The sequence below is a fragment of the Syngnathus scovelli genome, chromosome 20 (genome assembly GCF_024217435.2).
Source record: "Syngnathus scovelli strain Florida chromosome 20, RoL_Ssco_1.2, whole genome shotgun sequence".
Taxonomy (NCBI): domain Eukaryota; kingdom Metazoa; phylum Chordata; class Actinopteri; order Syngnathiformes; family Syngnathidae; genus Syngnathus; species Syngnathus scovelli.
Genome location: NC_090866.1, coordinates 9,986,882 through 10,006,975, shown reverse-complemented (window position 1 = coordinate 10,006,975; position 20,094 = coordinate 9,986,882). Strand labels below are relative to the sequence as shown.

General features: G+C 43.2%; 1 protein-coding gene across 4 annotated transcripts; it reads right to left on the bottom strand.

The window, feature by feature from the left end:
- Positions 1-4,425: 4,425 nt before the first annotated feature.
- On the bottom strand, positions 4,426-18,452 carry fndc1 (fibronectin type III domain containing 1). Of its 4 annotated transcripts, none has more exons than XM_049757426.2 (21): positions 18,336-18,452; positions 16,345-16,527; positions 15,970-16,038; positions 15,301-15,543; positions 15,050-15,145; positions 14,859-14,979; positions 14,602-14,789; positions 14,200-14,307; positions 13,945-14,133; positions 11,636-13,867; positions 11,436-11,539; positions 11,257-11,368; positions 10,845-11,177; positions 10,308-10,478; positions 8,609-8,845; positions 7,670-7,778; positions 5,879-5,958; positions 5,694-5,723; positions 5,354-5,515; positions 5,054-5,176; positions 4,426-4,846 (listed from the first exon to the last, which is right to left on the bottom strand). In XM_049757426.2, the coding sequence occupies exons 1-21, from the start codon at positions 18,406-18,408 to the stop codon at positions 4,731-4,733; spliced, it is 5,079 nt and encodes a 1,692-aa protein (XP_049613383.1). In that variant the 5' UTR covers positions 18,409-18,452; the 3' UTR covers positions 4,426-4,730. The 4 variants fall into 4 exon arrangements, with proteins under 4 accessions (XP_049613383.1, XP_049613384.1, XP_049613386.1 ...); XM_049757427.2 differs by having other exon boundaries at positions 14,859-14,976; XM_049757429.1 differs by lacking the exons at positions 15,970-16,038; positions 16,345-16,527; positions 18,336-18,452 and having other exon boundaries at positions 15,050-15,113; positions 15,301-15,426.
- Positions 18,453-20,094: the final 1,642 nt, after the last annotated feature.

The window sequence follows — 20,094 nt, the reverse complement described above, 5'->3', positions numbered from 1 at the left end:
TGTGTAAAGACTTGATGACGTCACAAGCGACTGCCTCATTTGATACTTTGAATTCGGCAAGAGTCAACATGTGAACTGGGACTTCATGATCAATGTGTGATGTTATTTATATGCGTTGATAATAATATCGCTGCAGTATTTGGCAACGGAATCCTGCGGTATTTAGTTTGGCCACTAGATGGCAGCATTATACCTTTTACTTTCCTATCAATGATTGAGGAGCTCTACTATAAACGCAACAGTCTTTCTTTGTGTGTAATTGCTTACTTGAAATGTAAACAATTTTAATTACTAAGAACTCTGTATTTATATATATATGACAGCGATTTTTATTGCAAATCACAGAAAAAAAACATCAAACTATACATAGCATGTCTGGATGTTGAGTTGTGGTTAATTATGGTTAATTTGAATTCTACCAGAGGACCAGTTTTCCTTGGCAAAGCCCGTCTTGAATATTCTGAGCAAAAGAGAAGGGAGTTATTTTTTTCTTTCTTCATAGAAGGGTGTAACCACGGCTGGTTAGGTCTTTGCAGTTATGCAACACTTAAGGATGTCCTCCAGACAGCCGTGTAATAAAAGACGAGCGGCTTTGGGGTCGTTCGGGTTTAGCCTGGTTTGCTTTGACCTGGATATTTAGTTGTACATAGTTGTTGTCATTTTCTGATAATGGGCCAACCTGTGTTTTGTAGTCTAAATCCCATACGTCCCATATTTGGCATTGGTCCAATTGTTGGATTTGCAATGGCGATTTAATATATTTATTTTTGACACAGCAGCTCTTTGGCTGCAGACGTGTCATGCGAACAAGGCTCGAAAGAAGCGAATAGCATCTGGTGGCGAGTCAAAAGGGCGGAAATTTTCAAGGTCGTTACGCTTGGCCTTTAACGCGGCAGACTTGGCTCGACGTCGACGAAGTCCTTGACGGCCGTTCTTGAAAGCGCCGTCACCTAGCATCCGTTACCTCACATGAAAATATTTTCCCTCTTGTCACTTACAGCAAGAAAAATGATGATGTCGGCATTTTTTGTCGTCTCTCAATTAGTCCTCCGGTCAGCTTCACTTGCAAAATAATAAACGTAGGCAAATATACAAATGTTAATTTTCATCCACGTTTGATTTTGCGTCCACGTGAGCTGTCATCTTGGCCCTTAAAAGAAATTATCCAACGGTCAAAGAATCTACAGTTGAGCCAACAGTGAAACAATGGAGGCAAAAGATGTATGAGCTGACAAAGATACAATACAAAGGCTAATCACAAAAAGCATCTCGAGATAATATGGAACAGACAGTGGTTTGGAGTCAAAACTTCAAGATAAAAAAAAAAAAAGAGACATGTTTGCATCCAAAGCGGCATGTTCACAATAGGACAATAGATTAGGTACACTTTTTTTTCTTCAAGGATCGACTGGTCGTTTCCAAAACGTGCACGGGTTCCTCTTTGCTGCCTCCCACTTGACAGACTAAGTGAGATCATGCTAAAAAAAAAAAAAAAAACTTTTCATTATTGCGGTCTGCTATGTTTAACTGTCTGTCTAAACACATGTCCGGATGAAAAAAAAAAAGTTGGACTAGTCGGCATGGAAAAGATGACAACAAAAAGCTTGAGGGGCAAAAAAAAAAAGTGGAGGTAGTTTGAAGGTCAAATCTGTCAAATGACAATCGTGGTGACTAATACAAAGATTTCAGGTGAGTTTTCTTATAATTTAATTGGGGGGGGGGGGGAATCTAAATTGCCGTCAGCAAAAAAAAAAAATTACTGTCCAAAGTCGCTTCTTGGAAATCCTGAGCGTCTTTTTGTTTTGTTTGGCGTTCGCCGCCCCTGAAAGAAATTTCACAAGTGAACCTTTAAGGTTGACAGATGATCACTTTCTGCTACGGCTCATTTTCCATTTTTGATTGAAATGGTGCGGAACATGCGTTTTTTTTTTTTTCTGTTTATATTCCGATGTGAGTGCCCCCAAATATAGACGAGAAAAGAAAACCACCTGGAGCACGACGTGATAAAATAAACAATAATTTGATCATCGATTTTTTTTTTTTTTTTTTTTTTCATTTTACAAGTGTAAGATCAGAGTGGGCAATTAATAATTTCCAGATTTGGATTGTTTTTATTGTTCCTTGAGGTTTTTGGTTCATCATATTTTGTGTTTTGGGTATGTCTAAAACTGAAACTTTCCTAAATGTTGTCCAGATGCCTTTTTTCTTCTCGTGCACTTGAAAGCCAACACAATAACACACACACACACATACACAAAATCATAAAAATGTCACAAAAGCTATTTTCAGTATTTATCGGCGCAGCTCATGAGCCAACTACATTCGAATGCCATCTTTTGTTAATAACGATTAAAATCCAAATTTGAATGTTTAATATGTGTGTGTGGTCTTTAGCAGACAGTCAGCTAAATCTTTGGAAGTGTTTTTGGACGGTGCAACAAACGTCCTTCGCTAACTGAGTTCTGTTTTTGGATTTGTTACAAGTTGACAAAAAAGATTTAGTGCAAACTATTTACAAATATATATATAATATATAATGTAATATAATATATAGTGGACACTGGTGATAAAAAATAAAAATAACAAAATAAATTAAAAATATAAACAAATTTAAAAAAGGATATTAATGATGCTAAATATATATAAATGAAATATAAATGTAAGGTTAATGTGAGTAAAACAAAATAGCTTTTTTCCTGGTTTTGGAGAAATTCCACTCCAAATAAATTCTAAATTAAATATTGGCGATAACAATGTCGAGGCGACATGTCGAAATCGCGCTGTAAGTAAAACATCTGTTGTCAAATCAGAGGCTTTTAAATACATTTCCTGCCTGTCAGAGGCTTCGCTGTGATGATTTAAGCTTTCTTAACTTTTTCCAGGCCAAACGGTGACCCACTTCTCAATAACGTGACGTGCGTTCACATTCTTTAATCATCTGGAATTAAAAAGGTGCTCTTAAATGCTCCACAGCGTGTGGAAAGTAAGCCCGGGCCTGGACTTAATCAAGCCAGCGTGGCCTTTCGCCCTTTATGCTGTAAAAGTTGCGTCTTTTGCCACGTGCACGGACCTTGACGCTCACCGTCCCGCATGACAAACTATCACACGTGCTCCGACAGATTCTGGGAAAATATCGCCCGACTAGATCTAATCAGACCTTAATGTGGTCGGTCAGCATAGGTGACGCTCACGGGCCAAAGTCTTTGTCATCGGCGCATTTATTCCACAAAGACCACCACGATGAGATGAAGAAAAAAAAAAGGGGGGGCTTAAAGGCACTTTTAGTGGACTTAATCAACAGATGTTTCTTTTTTTTTTTTTTTGGGCAAAATTGGCTAAATGAAGTGAATCAAATAGCTTGAAAAGCACTGAGCAAGTTAAATATCAATATAAAAAAATATATTGCATAATATAAAAATAAAAAAATATATATATATAAATAATATATGTATAATATAAATATAATAAAATATAATATATATAAAATAAATAATAAAATATAAATATAATATCAAAATATGACATTGACCCTACTGTTTAAAATTTGACACCCTGTCAGACATTTTGACAAATGAGCTCAGTATGACTACAGAAACAAGCATTCATCTCCCTTAATCGCCCAGCGGCAGGAGTGACATCGAATATACATGACATCAACATTTTTGGCTTGACTTCGCGCTCATGACAAATGCGTTGAATGAAGTATTTTGGCGAGGTAGCCATTTTATAATGACAGGACCCTGAGGCCTTTTCTTCTCGTGGAAGATGAACGCGGCCGGTGGCTACCGCCGCTTATTTGAAAGCAACAGCTGCTCGTTGGAAGCAGCTCCGAACGAATCTCATGACGTAACGATTCAATCGGCGACAAATACGGCGCAGGCTTTTCCACTCATTTTCCAGCCGACACATCACGGGCAAAGTATTTTTCCCTTTCGTTTGTTATTTCAAAAAAGTCACCGTTGGATGTGAAAATCCACGATCAAAGATTTGATCATAAACATGTTGAGAAGATTTGCCTGGCGAGACGATCGCACTCGAACAATAAAGATTTCGATTCTGCAACAATTAAACTTTTTTTTAATTCCCCACCATTAAAATTGCGACCCCGGCTCACCTGCATCTGTGCTCAATATGTTCTTTTTGGATATTTAGTAGTGTTTTAACTGCTCCAGTTGGCCCACGATGATGTTATGACTCAAGTCTCCCATTGGATCGATTGGAACTCGAAAACAAAACCTTGATCAAGCGCTGATTGACTAATAAAATGTGTCTCGGATGATGAAATGATCCGTGCTCTTTTCATCGCCGCGCTTTCCGAGGGCTCCTTTTATTCTTCATCTGCATACATTTAAAAACATACGTGGTAATGCTTTCAAAAATTCTGAGGGGGAAAAAAAAAAAAAAAGGTCAGATTTCAGACTGAAACTCATTAGACTTCAGTTTATTGCCTATTATGCATGTTCCTTAAATAAGATTGCATATGGACCTGCTGCTTGGATGCTTGCTTGACAAGAATTTTACAAAGCTCATGCCTTTTCTTCCCTCATATACAGACTGCTTTATGTAAAAAAAAAAAAAAAATACACAGGGCTTGCGTCAAAGCATTATGTTCATTTGATTAAAGTGGTGTCTTTTAGTTGCGGCGAGCAAAAGTCTCTGTTTTAGTTGGCGGGGCGACTGATTGGTTGCCCTTTGTAACAGTGCCCCCCCTGCCCCTCCCCCTCCTCCTCCTACCACTTTCCAGGGATGGGCACCCCACATTCATACCAGCCCACGAAATGATGGGGTGTTCTTCTGCCAATCACTCCAAATGTGACAGGCTCCTGTCTGTAGGCACGATAATATCCTAGAGGGGAGGGGGGGGATAGAATTAGTACTGCGTCCTCAACGTCATTGAATTACTCCCCATTAAACATCAGTCATCATAAACGCCCAAAGGTTAATGTCGATAATTGCGTGTAACTAGTCGCAACCGGTCCAAGCAAAAAAAAAAAAAAAAACATCAAGCCAAGCCTATTCGATAAAAGAAGTCCAACTATGAGCTCATGTTTACCTTGAGCTGAAGGCAGAGTAAGAGAGAGATACGCGGGCCCAGTCCTGCCGTCCCTGTGCGAGTCCACAAACTGACAATGATCTTCTCCTTCTCCCACCGTGTCTCCGATACTGTAGAAAGGCTCTGCAGGACGAAACGCTTTTGTTTATACGGATCATCTTCACGGAGTTTGAGTCTTAGCGTGAAAACGAACATCTGTAATGCATAATAGACGATAAACTAACCAGCACGATTGTTTTGAGCTGAATAGATTAAAGTAGGGGATTTGTTTTTCAATACAAAATGTGGATTCAGACATACCTCTAAGACCGTCTCCCATGAAGATCTTGTATCGCAGAGAGTTGCACAAAACCACGCCCACAAATTTCCGGTACCACGTCCGCTTGACGTACTGACTGCCTTTACAGGAACTGTGGGCCGAGTTGTAGCGGAAGGAGAAAGGGATCCAAATTGGCTCTCCGCCTGAAACAAAAATATACCCCCAAAAAAAAAAAAGATTAAATATAACTAGCAACATACAAGTCCTGGCGTCCCTCAGGGCTCCGTTCTAGAGTTATTGCTTTTTTTGATTTCTACGAGTGGTCATTTCGTTTTAAGATTGACTTACTAGTACGTCAAAAACTAATTGGACTGGACTCACCAGGCGGTCTTTCAATGAGAAGAGGGTCGTCTGAAAGAAACAACATGGAGGACAATGTTAATGTTTTCACCGGATAGATAAACACATCTGCTAGCCTGCGATGGCCTCCTTGAGGTCAGACGATTTTTATTTGTGGCAGAATAAATAATCCCGTCGTGACATTTTTATACCGCCGTGGTGCTCACCTGATTCGGTGACATAGGTGAGCGTTTCGCTGACAGGTCCCAACCCAAACACATTCTTGGCCTGGACTTTGAAGTAGTACCTGAAAGAAAACAAAAAAGCACAACTCATGAGGGCTTTTAGTGTCATTCTGTTGTGGCTCTGCTAAAGTGAAGCAAATGCTAATGACTATAGCAGATGACTTTGGTCAGCCTGATTCAGGACTCGAGGCCCGTTTCCCTATTGGTGGGGATTCAAAGTGGAGCAGATCACTTTGAAGGTATGCTGAAGGGACAAGCGGCGATTAGATGATAGCAAGGATGAACTTAGTGGAAGTATCACAACTTCACGGAGGATTTGTTTGTGCAGGAGTCCATTCACGCAAGTTGGCCATCGGATGGTTTTGGGAGCCAAAAAGCCTGCAACCGCCAGGCCTGGTTCCAATCACCGGAGCCGCATAACAACAGTGACCGAAATATACAGCACCGAAGCGAGAAAGAGGAGGAAAGAAAAAGCAGATGCAGAGAGCGAGCGGTGATGTCATGAAAAACCAAATTGGAGCGGGGTGGAAAAAAAAAAATCCTCAAGCAGAATACAAAAACAAAAGGAACTTACTTGAAAATATTTGGAAAAAGAGCCTCAGATGATCTCTTGTCGTTTGAAATGAAGTGGTTCGATTCAACCTCTATTATTCCAAAATAACTCAAATGATTTATATTTCTCCTCCATTTGATCTGTTTGCTAACGAGAAACCGTTTCCAAAAATGGTGGAAACTGTGACGAGAGTTCCGCTCTTCTTTTCACGATCCGGGTCCGATAAAACCGCCGAGGCAATTATTCACAAACTGTTTTCGTCCGCCCTATTTCGTCGGCTGTCGAGGTTCTGAACGGCTGCGTATTTTGTTAATCTAACGAGCAGAACACCTCGTGGAAATATATCCGCATTAGAGCGGCGGCATATAGTGTGCGTGTGTGGAAAGCAGAAGGAGCCTCAAGTTTTGGGAAATGCCAAGAGTGTCCCACAGCAGTGGTCCCATGAATAACTGTAACCAAGTCAGACAGACAGACATGCCAGCTTGGATACACGCTGGTTGCTAGGGAGGAGCTAGACGAACTTTCGGAAAAGTTGACACTGAAACACAGCTCCATTGTTTGACTTCTTCAGCAGGTGCTCCGTTCGGCTCTCGGCAGGCCGTAGACGAAACACCTGCTTTATCGTGTCGAAATCCACACATACGGGTCATTTTGACCCGACTTGAAAAAAAGGAAAGTGTCGTACGTTGACGTGCTACTTCTTAATGTGAAGCAAGCGTTGTTTAGCCTCGTGCAAATGGATTTCATCAGCTGATGACATGTTTGTGATGAATATTCAAAACATATTTCTCCACATGCCACCGTTGACTCCAAATTGAGTCAGATGTTTGGATGATCAGGAAGCTTGTCAGAGTGCTTGGATCAAGCTGTTTTGATTTAACAATTGCATCCCCTCATAAAGGCAAACAAATCAGTGCCATGTAAATGAATATACAAAGAACTATGGGAATATTTTCGGTGTTGTGTCACGGTGAGATGGTGTCCTAACAGTCCAAAATCCAGCGGAGCCAAGAAAGAGCACCAGAGGCTGTTCCACTTCATACCAGACTTGATCAATTTAGACAAGATGTTCTCTTACTTGGAAAACAAGAAGTTAGCCATTTTTATTGGGGCTTGGTCTCATGGAGTTCAAAACTGATCAGTTTTACAACGTTATTATTTTTCGGGCTAAATTTTGGACGGCTTCAAGTCGGGTGCTCCAAAAACAAAGTGATTGTTACCTGGAGTTGGGTTTGAGATTCTCCACAGCCAGATGAGTCCCATTGGATACCTTTGAGGACCATCGATTGTTGAGCACGTCGTCATACGAAGCACTGTACACCATGTAGCCTGTAAGCACAAAACAGAATTTCAACGAGTCCACTCCGGTCTACCGTTACAAAAATAACTTTTCCTGAGTTGGCTTTAATCCAGCCACTTCCTGTTTTCTTCTTCACGTCACTCGTGCAGTCATGCAGTGAAAAGACTCCAATCCGGTACGTGACCTGGAGGTCGTGCACCCTGGAGGAATTCCCTCTAAAGCTTTATCGAAACAACATATGGCAGCACATCAAACTCGACCTGTTGAATTTTGAGACTTTTTTTTTATTTTTATTGGCGCCACATCAACGCAGCTGACTGTTGACAGCGGGGAATCGTTTTAAGCTACCCTCCTCTGTCATTCTTTACTATGAATGAAACATTCCAAAAGAAATTGACCCCAAAAAAAAAAAGCTAAATATCCTAAATGCTGCACCAGATGATCATTTCATCTTATGCTAAGTTGAAAGTAAAGCAAATGATTCACACCAGCGGGAAGGAAACGCTAAGGGCTGAAAAGAAAATACCAAATACAACCCCCCCCCAAAAAAAATGTGGCACTGGAGACACTATCTGTTTTCCACATCAAAAGACGGCGGCCCGTCCCACAACACAAGAAGGAGCTCGTGTGTGTCTGCCAAATCAAACATTCTGCGACTCTTAAAACCTTGCCTCTGATAGTCCCGCATTTTTCACACACCAACTCCTTATCTTAAATTATTTTTAACTTCCGCGCCTCACAGACTTTTTTTTGTTTCCCCTGAGAAACGAAATAGACTGAGAAATTCTGCGATAAAGCTTAAGAGCACAAGAAGCCATTTTGTTCGGCGGCCATTTTGTTATCAGCTATCACGTCTTACCTGAAACCATGTCATCCTTCAATGGACGGCCCCAGTCCAGGATGATGAACGAGTGGCAGCCCTCCATGGCGACCACGGTGAGATTATGGGGTTTATTTTTGGGCTGCTGCTTTTGATTGGAGACGCGAGTGTCGTTCTTGATCAGATCTTCCAGGATGTCAACTTGGAGGTATTCCAGAGCCTCCGTCAGGGAGCACGGAGATCCCGGGTCCTTTTGGATGTAGTTCACATACGGTGCTGATGGACAGATGGAAATCCAGCAATGAATGATTCCATTCATACAAAATCATAGTCGCTGATATTTCTATTTCAAAAGGAAAATAATGTCAGGAGAACCTTGGATCTTGGAAACAGATCCTTTTCATTCCTTTTGAAATAAGTTTTGACTTATATGATCTTAAACCAAGTCCTTCCGTTGCCTCCGCCTTTGCCTCTTTGTTTTCTGAGTTTCGGAGAAGGCCAGCTGGACCTACAGCTGTGAATTCCGAGTTTAACTGGGATTTGGAAGCAACCGCACGAGGCTGGACCCGTTCCCACCTCTGCAGATGATTGGGCCGAGAGGCTTCCACGTGTCAGTGTCGACATTCCGTAGCTCTCGCTCTCTGTGTGTGTGTGGGACAGTTTACCACTTCTAATTACAATGATAACAATTTTGTTTTTTTGTTGGTTTTCGTTGAAATCCTGCCGTTTCCTCATCTTCGTTACGGAACCCTCCCTTTTGAGACTCCGCATCCTCCGCTTGTAATCCAAACATATCTGGCATGTGAGACTCCAACGCGGATAAAATACGACTGGGAAAACTCTCGCGGCAGAGTTCAGATACAAGATAAAATATGTCGAGACATCCGACTCATCCAACACAATTCACTCTGTCGACGTGGACGCGAATCGTAAAGGGGATTTACGCAATTTATAAGAACGACAAGCTAAGACTCTTCGTTTCATCTTCGTCTGGTCGTAGGTCGTTATACAAATAACTCGAGATAATGTTAGCTCAAGAGAACAAATGTGAGTCGTTTTATGAGTCGTTCACTTTTCCTTCGGTTCAGTGCCCGTTTTTATCGCCGCGCATAATAAGGGAGAATAATAACTTTCAGATGGCGCCATGTGAAAGGAGGTGGTCACGTTACTGACCAAAATAAACCATGTCCAAAAGAACAAATGTTGATTTTGGAGCAAATGAGAGCCCTCATAAATCTCCACGATAAGGCTGATAAAAGCAAATGTGTCTTCTCGCAGAAAAGTGCATGCTGTAATTACCAGTCTAATCAATCGTCAAGTTTCATCTATATAAATAATATATCAAAATATTTCAATTGTGTTATGACTAGCAGGATTTGGTTCATTAAAACCAAATGAGACCGAAACAATAGCACCAAGGTGAGACCGCTAACAGGAAATAACAAAAGAATTAGTTCAGATCAGTGTAGCCGTGATTAAGGCCGATTGTTTTGCTTTGGGTAAAAGTCCAGCTTGGGAGATTACAATGCTTATGCCAACACGCTTTTCATATTTTGATTGCTCCAAGAGGCATAAATAAAGGCTTATGTTATTTGGATCATTCATTTGGCTGGATTTGATTGCATGAATCGTTAATCCATGTTTTGATTAAACTTTGGTCATAGAGTGAAACTCTCGAAATGAGTTTTAGCAGGAGGGCCAACGTTGACTGAGCATCAAATTTTTTTTGATAAATTACCTGTAAATCGTTTCTTCCCACTTTCGTCAAACTCCGCTAAAGGACCTCGGCCGGATCTGGTGTCTGGAGTCGGCATCTCTGTTGTGGTTGTGGTGGTGGCGACGGTGGTTGTGGTTGTCGGCGGGGTCGTCGTGGTAGGCAGAGGCGGCGTAGTCTGGAGTACAAAGTCATCTAGCGACAAAAGTATTTATGAGTATTTGCTAAGAAGTGATTTAGACCCAACTCAACAACACGCTGGATCCTTTATAACGTCCACCGTGAAGTATGTCAAACACAATGGAGTCATTAGCGGGCAGCTTGGATGAGATCATTTTGAACGCAGTCCATTTATTAAACCAAAACAATCGTTATTGACGTGTCATGTGTTTTTTTTCTCAGAATGCGAATTCGAATCTAGTCAACAAACACATAAGGGTGGAAAATGTGTGAAGGATTGTTTCAACAGGCCAGTTCCACTTTTATTGGTTCCTGTCATGCAGTGCCAGAAAACTCTGTTAATCAAATATCGGAAGAGAACCAATATCAATGTAGACTCACCTTCTGAGAAACAGTTTAATATTCCTTCCGAGTCAACCATTAGATCCCCGTCTTCATCCATTTTGGCGAAGGTTCCTGGTGGACATGTCGGGAATAGATCTTCAGTGGTGGACTCCGCCGTAGTCCATTCTACGGTGGTGGGTTCCGGGGTAGTGGTTGGAGCTCTGGTGGTGGTGGTAGTGGTGGTCCTGAGGTGAGGCAAGTCCAAGCCAAGCAGCGGTTTTCCTCCAACCATGAGGATCTTCTCTTTGGGGTTGACCACTGGGCGACTATCTCGGCCGTGACCAAACAAAGCCATGCCTTCCTGGTTCAGGAGGGGGCTTCCCAGATGGTCTAGTTGGAGGGAAAGGAGTTGTTATACACTGAACCTGATGAGTGTGTTCTAAAACCGCTGCCATTGAGAATGTGTTACCAAAAATGGTGCGTCCATCCTCGCCAAGTACGACTCTCTTTGGTCGGCCCTGGGAGTCCTGGAGGACTTTTCCATCCTGGTTCATAAGGATCCCCAATTCCAGATCTACCAACTTAATCAACCGCAATAGATGTTAGATGTTAGAATAATTAAGATCATGTCTAGTCTCGGAATGTTACCCATTTGTTTCCGTCAGGTCCAGTAATAAGCCTTTGCCCAACAGACTTGCTCATTCTATGAACGTCTGAGGAGTCTTTATCCAGATGGGGTTGTCCATTTTGACCTAGATGATGAGAAGATTCACACAATCATTGTCTTACTCACGAGTTGCCTTGTGACGTCTCCAAATTATTTCATGCATTTTACCATTTGACTTTACCATTTCCATTGGCGGCTCCATTGGATGTTTTGCCTCTGAGGGTAGGGTAGCGACTTCTGCCCCCCTGGCTTCTAAAGCCGTCTCGAGGTGAAGATGGTGACAACGATATCGACTGGATTCGACCCTCCGCGATCCCCCCAGTCCTCGTTGGACTCGAGAATCTGCTTCCGTTGCGATCTGACGTAAACATTGGTCTGAGTCGATTCGAAGAAGACGAGTGGGTGGATGATGAAGATGAATCAGATGTTGTTGAAGAACCCAGTCTGGAATCGTGTGTTGATTGTGATCTGCTGGGAAGCCTGGATCCACCAAACAGTCTGGTTCCAAGATGAGGGGAGCGTATCCTCCCATTCATGCCGAAATTAGGACGGCGGTAAGAAGGAGGGACCACGGGCGATGAGCTAGTCCTCGAAGGGTTGTCTCTTGTAGCTACACTCTCATTGTCTTCCATGTTTCTGTTTGCTCCGGTTGATGTTGTGGCTGGATTCGTTTGGTCCACTGCGGGTTGTGCAATATTTTTATTGATCCCACTGTTTTCTCTCTTATCAAGGTAGTCCTTCTTATCATAATCGTTATTACCATCATCGCTTGATTTCACATTTATAGATAGGGCAGAGTTTGAAGAAGGTGAAGGAGCTGGTGGAGTTGGATATCTTGAGTTGCTATGTTCGGAATTTCTGTCAGTCAGTGAGGGTTTGTAAGAACTCCCGCCCAGGTCATCGTTTTTTAGGGAGTCACGAGAAGTGGCAGTTGGGTTTTCACTCGTCTCCTGAATCGAGGAGCCTCCTGCAGTACCTGAGTCCCTACTGGGTGTCCCCTGCAAAATGGGTCTGCCGGCTCCTGTTGAGGATGCAGATCTGCTCCAAGGAGTCCTGCCACCATTTCTGGAAAATGGGACTCTTGTTCCTGAACCCGACCTGGTTAGGAACTTAAATCTCTCCGCAAGGGAAGGAGTAACTCTGATACGGGTTGTTTTATTAGGACTCTCCTCGTTTTTCTTTTTCTCCTCTTCCTTGGGATCTTCTTTGAAGCTTGTAGTAGGTTCTTCAACTTTGGGTTCCCCTGTGTTTTTGAAATTGTTCTGGTGAAGTATTCCCTCATTTGTTGCCGCGTCTTCTGGTGATGGATTTGACTTTTCTATGTTCTGCAAAGAGCTCTGTGAATCCCGGTTTGAAGTTGCTATTGGTTGATGCGAAGTTAAAATGTTTCGGGTGTTTGCATCTGAAGCTCCAGCGCCATTCGATGGGGAGGATGAAGGGATTTCCGATTTCTCAGTCGTCGATGATATCGTTTTGCCGTTGATCCTTCCTTCCGAAGATGACCCGACTGCCGCTTCATTGATGGACTGCTCCGGTAAGGTGGACTGCAATGTGACCTGGTTGTGAGTTCTGCTTGGCAAACGTGGCTGTGAAGGTATACCCGGTCTGTAACCGTTGGGCGTTCTGGTTGAATTTCCTCTAAAAGGAATTCCTAGGTTCCTTCGGCCGTAACCGTTTCGTCCACCAAAGCCAGATCCAATTGTCCGGCCGGATGATGCAGATCCTTTGCCTCGAGGATCATTGGACATGTCTTTGCTCTGAAGGTGTGTGGACGCTGTGTCCTTTCTTGTGTCCTGGGTATTACGCAGGGTTGTGGTTGAAGGTGAAGAAGATGATTTTGGAAGCGATGGCAATGATGAAGAGGTGCCTCCTTTTTGATGGAGCCTGAGCTTTGTGGGTTTTCTTTGCTGCGGATAAACAGACGAGGGTTTCGTCGGGGAGGGTGTAAAAACTTTCAGGCTGGGGGTCTCGGGAGTTGGGACTTCATCCACTTCACTGTAAATGTCATCCTCAGATTCAGAGGAAACATCATTATATGGCTCTTTTGTCTCAGGTTCAGACTCCGTGGTTGTCGTAGGTTCTTCCGGAGAGGAGGTTGTAGGTATTACCTCATCCTCTTCATCCTCCTCCTCCTCATCCTCTCGAGCTGAGGTTCTGCCTTTGTTTACTCCGTTCCTGACTCCGCCTCTTACTGTGGACATGATGCTGTGATAAGAACGTGTCTGAGAAAGTGGCCGCACCCGTCTACTGACGGGTGCAGAGTTGCGTGGCTTAGCGGCTTCGGTCGGTTCTTCTTCTTCTTCTGGTGCTTCCGTTGATTGGAGCTCTGATTTGTCATCGATGGCGTCGTTTTTGGAAGGCTTGTAGCTAGTCCTCTGGCTGTCCTTGGTCCTTGAAGAGACGGCACTGCTGGCTAGTTAGAAGGAAAAGAATGGACCTTCAATTTATGATGTAAACACTGGAGTACTGTCCACGTTGAGTCATTCTTACATCCAGGCATGACAACACTGAAGGCCTTGCTTAGCGGTCCTTGTCCCCTCCTGTTGGTGGCTTTGATTTTGAAGATGTACCGATCTCCAGGTGTTAGTCCGTCTATCGTCGCTGAGGTGGTGCTGCCTCGGTACGTCGTGCTTTTCATCCCAAATGGCTTCAGTGCAGGAGCATAAGACAGGATGTACTCTGTGTGGAGACAACTGCTGTGAAGACACATCCTGGAACTCAGGAGCTAAAGATCTTGGGCAGTACCTCGTATCCTCCCATTGGTCTCCTCAGGAGGATCCCAAGTGGCCGTCACAGCAGTCCCTTTACCCCGTAGCGGTTTGACTTCAAAGTTCTCTGGTGGGCCAGATGGTGCTTCCAAGTGAGGAGAGAACAAATGAGTCACACAAGGGCAACAACAGACATGAGGAAAAATCTTGCTTGAAGCACTTGAAGCCATAAAATGGACCAGGGTTCTTTAAACTAAGAAAAATGTCGCCGCTATATATCCTTTGCTTTCTTTTGACAACCATGCATGGAAGTTGACGGAAAACTCAGCAGGGAGGAAATGCCGACATTGCAGTAAATCAACTTTTTGTCCGATACGTGCTCCAGCCGACATTGAAACCCAAGAATAAGCTCATGGGGAATTCTTCAGCGTGCTCCTACCTGACTCGGGGGTCCTCTGATAGACGGATACACTCCACTTGCCATCATTTTCTCCTTGAGAGATTTTGACGGCAAATTCATACATGCTATCAGCAGACAGGGTGTCCACCATCACTCTCCTCTGGTTGCTCTGTTTGTACTCCCAGCGGGCTGATTCACCCTTCTCCCGGTACCGGACTGTGTAGGACCTTCAACGAGACAGACGGACCTTAAGCTTAGATTTTTTTTAAGTGCAAGATTTTGGGTTTCTTCTTCACCTGAATTCCCCAGATTCGATCTTTCCCATTTCCACAGCAGGGTCAACCCAGGTGATGAGGACCGATTTTGCAGACATGACCCTGACACTGATGTCTTTCGCCTCGTACTCAGGCGGTTCTGCTTAGGACATGACAAAAAAAAATGGATTCAAATCAATGGCGATGAGTGGCGACCAATCAGCGCGACGTACCTGGAGCGATCATTTTTGTTGCCGCGTCGTTTGCAGGAGCTCTCTGGACTTGGGAATTCTGTGCCTGCAGTGACACCACATGAACGGACTCAGATGCTATGAATAGAGAAGGATACCAGGCACGACCAGGGTTTACACGAATGACACTAAAAAAATGGAACCAAAAAAATGCACTCATTATACTCCTGTCACTGAATTCTACATGTAGCTAAATCCCTCACCTAATACTCTGCTATGAAACAGTTTCTTACTTAATTTCTGCGAGTTACGGTTCCTCTGGTCAGACTGAGGCTTGGTGTGGTGTCTTCTCGCCAGCGAAGATGTTCTTGCAAAGCTCCTCTCGGGTTGTCGGGGACCGGTGGAAGACTGAGGGGCCCTCCTCCGGTAGGTCCTGGGGCTAGAAGCACCTTGGCGGTGTGTTGTTCTGTTCACCCGAGCGGCACGCTTCAACGCCGTCTGGTTTCTCGCCGCAGGGTATGTGAACCGAACTGCGCCTGTGACAGAAAATAAATTTGAGAAATATCAAATATATGGAACAGCCTGGAAGGAAGTTCTCTCCAAATACGGTCTGCTTTTCCGCTCACCTGCCTGAACTTGGCTTTGACTTGGAAAAAAATGCACTCAAGGTCAATGAGTTCTATTTGAAGGCCCCCGGAGGGGTGTCTTGCATTTCAAAGGGGAAGTAAAAATGTGACACGGCGTGATCGATAACCTTGAGTTTTGCATCCTTCTCAGCGTGTAACCATGCCTGAAACTTGGATGTCAAGTACCATCTTGACATCTCACTTGGCTTGTCAAGTTTAGAGTGCATTTTAGGTTCATGCAGAAATCGGAATACGCCTACGAGTGATATGGTGCTAAATCTGCTCCCCCCCCCACCAAGGCGCCAAATCAATAATATAGCTAAAAGTTACTTTTACCTGTTGAGGTGTTGCTGACTGGTGCGCTGCTCAGCACAGCAAAGCCATCAAGCTTTACCCATTCAGGATCTAAAAATAAAAATATAGATTTGGAAAATTATATACAGTGGACTCCCACCTCGCTATTCACTAATCCATTTTTTTTTCATCATCACTTTCCTTTTCCATCACAACTTTCCCTCTTTTGTGTTTTATTTTCCTGAAATCTATTCCACTCCGCCTTCTCCTTCTGCTGGCTTGCTCGTAACAAATGTGTCTTTGATGTTTCCAACAGTAGCCGGCCAGACACATTTATGAAGCAAAGGCTAGCGCTACCTGTTATTTACGACGCTGCCGAGGAAATAACACAGGGGGGAGGGGGGGGGGGGGTCTTACCGACATCCTCCACTAAGGGAGCACGACTCTCCTTGCCCACTCGGGTGTAGCGATGAGTCCTCAATGGCCTGTTAAAACGCTCCACCGGCCTTCCGTCCAGATGGATGGAAGGCTCCCAGCTCTCCCTCAGGCTTTTGACCAATGAAGTCGCTTTGCCATTATGTGTCCGCAAGGGCTTCTCCGCTGCAATACAAATTCAGCCATGCGTACAATTTTAGTTGACAAGAGGAGACGAGATCCCTGGGGTCAAAGCAGGCATGTCAAAACTTCGGAAACACCATGGTGAGGTTTTTACAAGAGCGCCTCTCACCTTGCCACAAAAAAATCCCAAACGCCAACCCCAACTGTGTACCCTTGACCCTAATAACTCAACTTAACTACCCTTCACTAGCTAGGCCCACCCGTGATCCGCCATTGAGTGTCTACCTGTCGGTCTGACCCCAAATGAACCCAAACGAAAAACAAAATACATCTGTAACCACTCCCACAGCGGCGCAGCCCTCCCTCTTGCAGATCAACCAACTTGGGCTTGTCTTTTCCTAATGACTTAAAACATGATCTGTAGAATTCCAAGGATTTGACGCCGATTAATTTTATTTTCTCTTTTAAAGCCTTCCAAAATTAATGTTTGAACTTAGCTTAGCGGTTTAATGACCTCATCGCTGCGGTGACAGGTGTGCATTATTTGTGGCTCACACTGAATATTTTCGAGCGTTGCCCTGACGTGACATCACGACACGAGACATGTCACTGCTGGCATTTGGCATTTGGCCAGTCGAGGCGCAGGTGCTTGGAGATCATTGAGATCATTTCGATTTTTCTCCGTCAAAACACAATAAAAGGAGCAAAAAATTCCTCATTGTGGAAAAGTCTCTTGAGAAAGCTCCTGCAGAATTCCAGCATGTTAAGAGGGGCAGGGAAATTAAATTCCATTGGCTTGCAAGGACATGATCGCCTCTCCCCCACTCACTCACTCTTCTCCGTCTCACTTACTCTCCCGCTTTCCACAAGGAGGTGAGCTGACATGACCCAAATACACTACGCCTCTGTTCTCCTGTTGCCAAGGCGTCCGGATACACCCAGCAGTCCACAAAATAACTTGATAAATATGACGCTGACAACCCGATGACATGTGAATCGAGAAAGTAAACGAGGAGCACTCGCATCTCCATTAACAACTACTGTAAAAAAATGCTCGGGGGGGGGGGAGGCGTGTAACTGACCTGTGATTGCATTAAGGAGCTCCCCAAAGTGATTCGTCAGTAAGAAAGTAAATGGACCCGAAAAAAAAAAAGAAAGGAGGGCTGCTGAGGAGTGAAGAGGAATGTAAACTTGAAAAAATGTTCCCTTGGTCACTTATCCAAGTCTGCTGCTTTGGAGATTTATTTTCGCATGACTGTTGTTACGACGATTATTTCAAGGATGTTTTCGCAGTGAATCATATTAGACTGTAGGCACCCAAGTCAAGTTCCAGGAAAGTGGAATTTAAGGAAATAAATTATAAACTGGCAACATTTCTGGACTGTCCGTAGGGTAGATATATGCCAATTGATACCCCAAAAAAACTATTTGTAACATAATTTTTGCTATCAGTATGCAGACAATGAAACCTTCACTGCCACCTAGTGTAGTGGATGAGCAATTACATTTTATTCTAGTAGCAAAAAACAAAAAAAACAAGCATGCACACCCCAACTATGTTAACGTCACCTCCAAACTCAATGAAAAAGCCTTACGAATATTTTAAAAATATTATATAAAAAATCATTTATATATAAACCAATTCACAAAATTAATATTTTTTACAGTAATTTTTTTTCCCCTCACAAAAAAAATCCAAAACAATATTGAAGAGTAATCGACTCAGCATCAAGCCACCCCAACCACACCTACCCTGCACCCTTTTTCTCCAAGCTTTCATCGCCAATAAGCAAAAATAATATTACGACAGAACATTCTAGGCAGATGGGATTGGTAGAAATCAGCTTTACCTGTCCACCCGCATCCAGGTGTGCAGAAAGCCACAAAGAAGGCCAGGAGCGTCCTACTCGCGCACAGAGCCATGCTGCGTGTGGCGCACAGTTGCAGCAGAGGCGCAGGAACCGAGAAGGAGCCAAGGGGCTGGGACTCAATGACCCTCCTCCTCCTCCCAAGTCTCCACATTGGGGTGGGGGGGGGGGGCGGTTGGCTCACACGCTTGTTAAACCAGACACTTTAGAGATGTTTGGTGCCACTTGATGGTGATATGCTCCGCTTTATGGATGCCACACGAGCTCGATCCACTACTTGGATCAAACTGGGAGCAAAGGGACTCGCGTTTTCTGTCCACTAGATGGCGAGCTAAGCCACGTTTTACAAACGCCACTATTTACATATGGAGATTGTAAATCAAAAAATAGTATATGAAATATGAAAAAAATAGCCATTTTTATTAAAATAATAGTTTATGTAAGTAGACCAAAATAATACTTTTATTATTAAAATTTTATGTATAACTGAATTACCTCAAATTGACTCCATAATGATTTGTTGACATTTGATGACTCCTGAAGTCTTCAAATTAGGTTTCAATCTTAGACAAACACTCCCCTCTGTTGGTGTGCCTCGTTATCTGCAATGAATGCAGGAACAGCAGATTTTGATACAGCTTTGTCTTTCTCCACACACACACAAGCCGACACACACGGAGAGTTTGCATCCCGTCCAGGGACATTAGCTTCGTCCGTAATCACTGCTTGTCTGATGCTAATTACTTCTTTCACTACGCCGGCCGCTTGAGCAAACCTCCCAACTCTCAGGTCTAATGAATAATCCAATACAATCCAATACTCGAGTATAACAAATCAAGATGAGCCGAACAGTGCACAAAGCTTGTCCGGTAGAGTCTTCCAATATATTTTGGAGCCTTCCGCAAGTCTTAATAGTCAACCAATTTTTTAAATTATTATTATTATTATTTATTTAGTTAGTTGCATTTTCTTCTTTTGTCATCTAAAGTGAGGATAACATTGCATACATAGAATAACAAACGATAGTATGTTGAACTGATCACATCAATGAACTGCTTCAGAGAGAGCTAAATTTTCTTCATGGGAAAAAAAATAAATAAAAAAATACACATCTGAGTAAGGAGAGTCCTGTTGACAAGGTTTACCTGATCTGACTCCAGCATGACCAGAACCCGCCTTGATGGACAGTGGGAAATTGGTTGCCTAGCAACTGGTCAGCATCTGTCCAAGCCGTTTAATCCTTCCTTTTTGAGCAGCTCCGTTCCTTCATTAAAAACAAAACCGTTCAAGCTTAAGATAATGCGAGAATTGACTCGGTAGACCCATCGCATCGATTCAATCGTATCTCGATTTATTTTTAAGCAGAAATTCTCTGTGTGATTCGATGATAAATCGATTTTCAGGTCCAATTTTTTTGTTCGTAATATAATTCTACATACTAAAGTCCATGTTGTAATTTGCCAATAAGGAACTCATTGCATCATCTCTCAAACCGAGCCGTACGATATCGAATGAATCGTAAACTGGCTGAATCGAATCATTACAATTTACAGTGAACTCTTCTTGAATCGTATCGCACGCCATAAATTGACCTATATAACAAATTCGTATATTTATGACATCACATTTTTTTTTTGATGATTCAGCTTGTATTGTATTTTCCTCTTTATTGAGAAATAATATTGTGCCAAAGGGACACATGAGGTCCAGCTACTTCATTCATTACAGGGATGCTGTAGCA

Bases quoted from the DNA above. Each gene is read 5' to 3' on its own strand.
- fndc1 (XM_049757426.2), bottom strand. From the start codon at position 18,408: ATGGCTCTGTGCGCGAGTAGGACGCTCCTGGCCTTCTTTGTGGCTTTC. The intron at 10,479-10,844 runs GTGAGTCTACAT...TTTTGTCGCTAG, and splicing joins ATTAAACTGTTTCTCAGAAG to ATGACTTTGTACTCCAGACT. The intron at 5,724-5,878 runs GTGAGCACCACG...TGTTTCTTTCAG, and splicing joins CACCTATGTCACCGAATCAG to ACGACCCTCTTCTCATTGAA.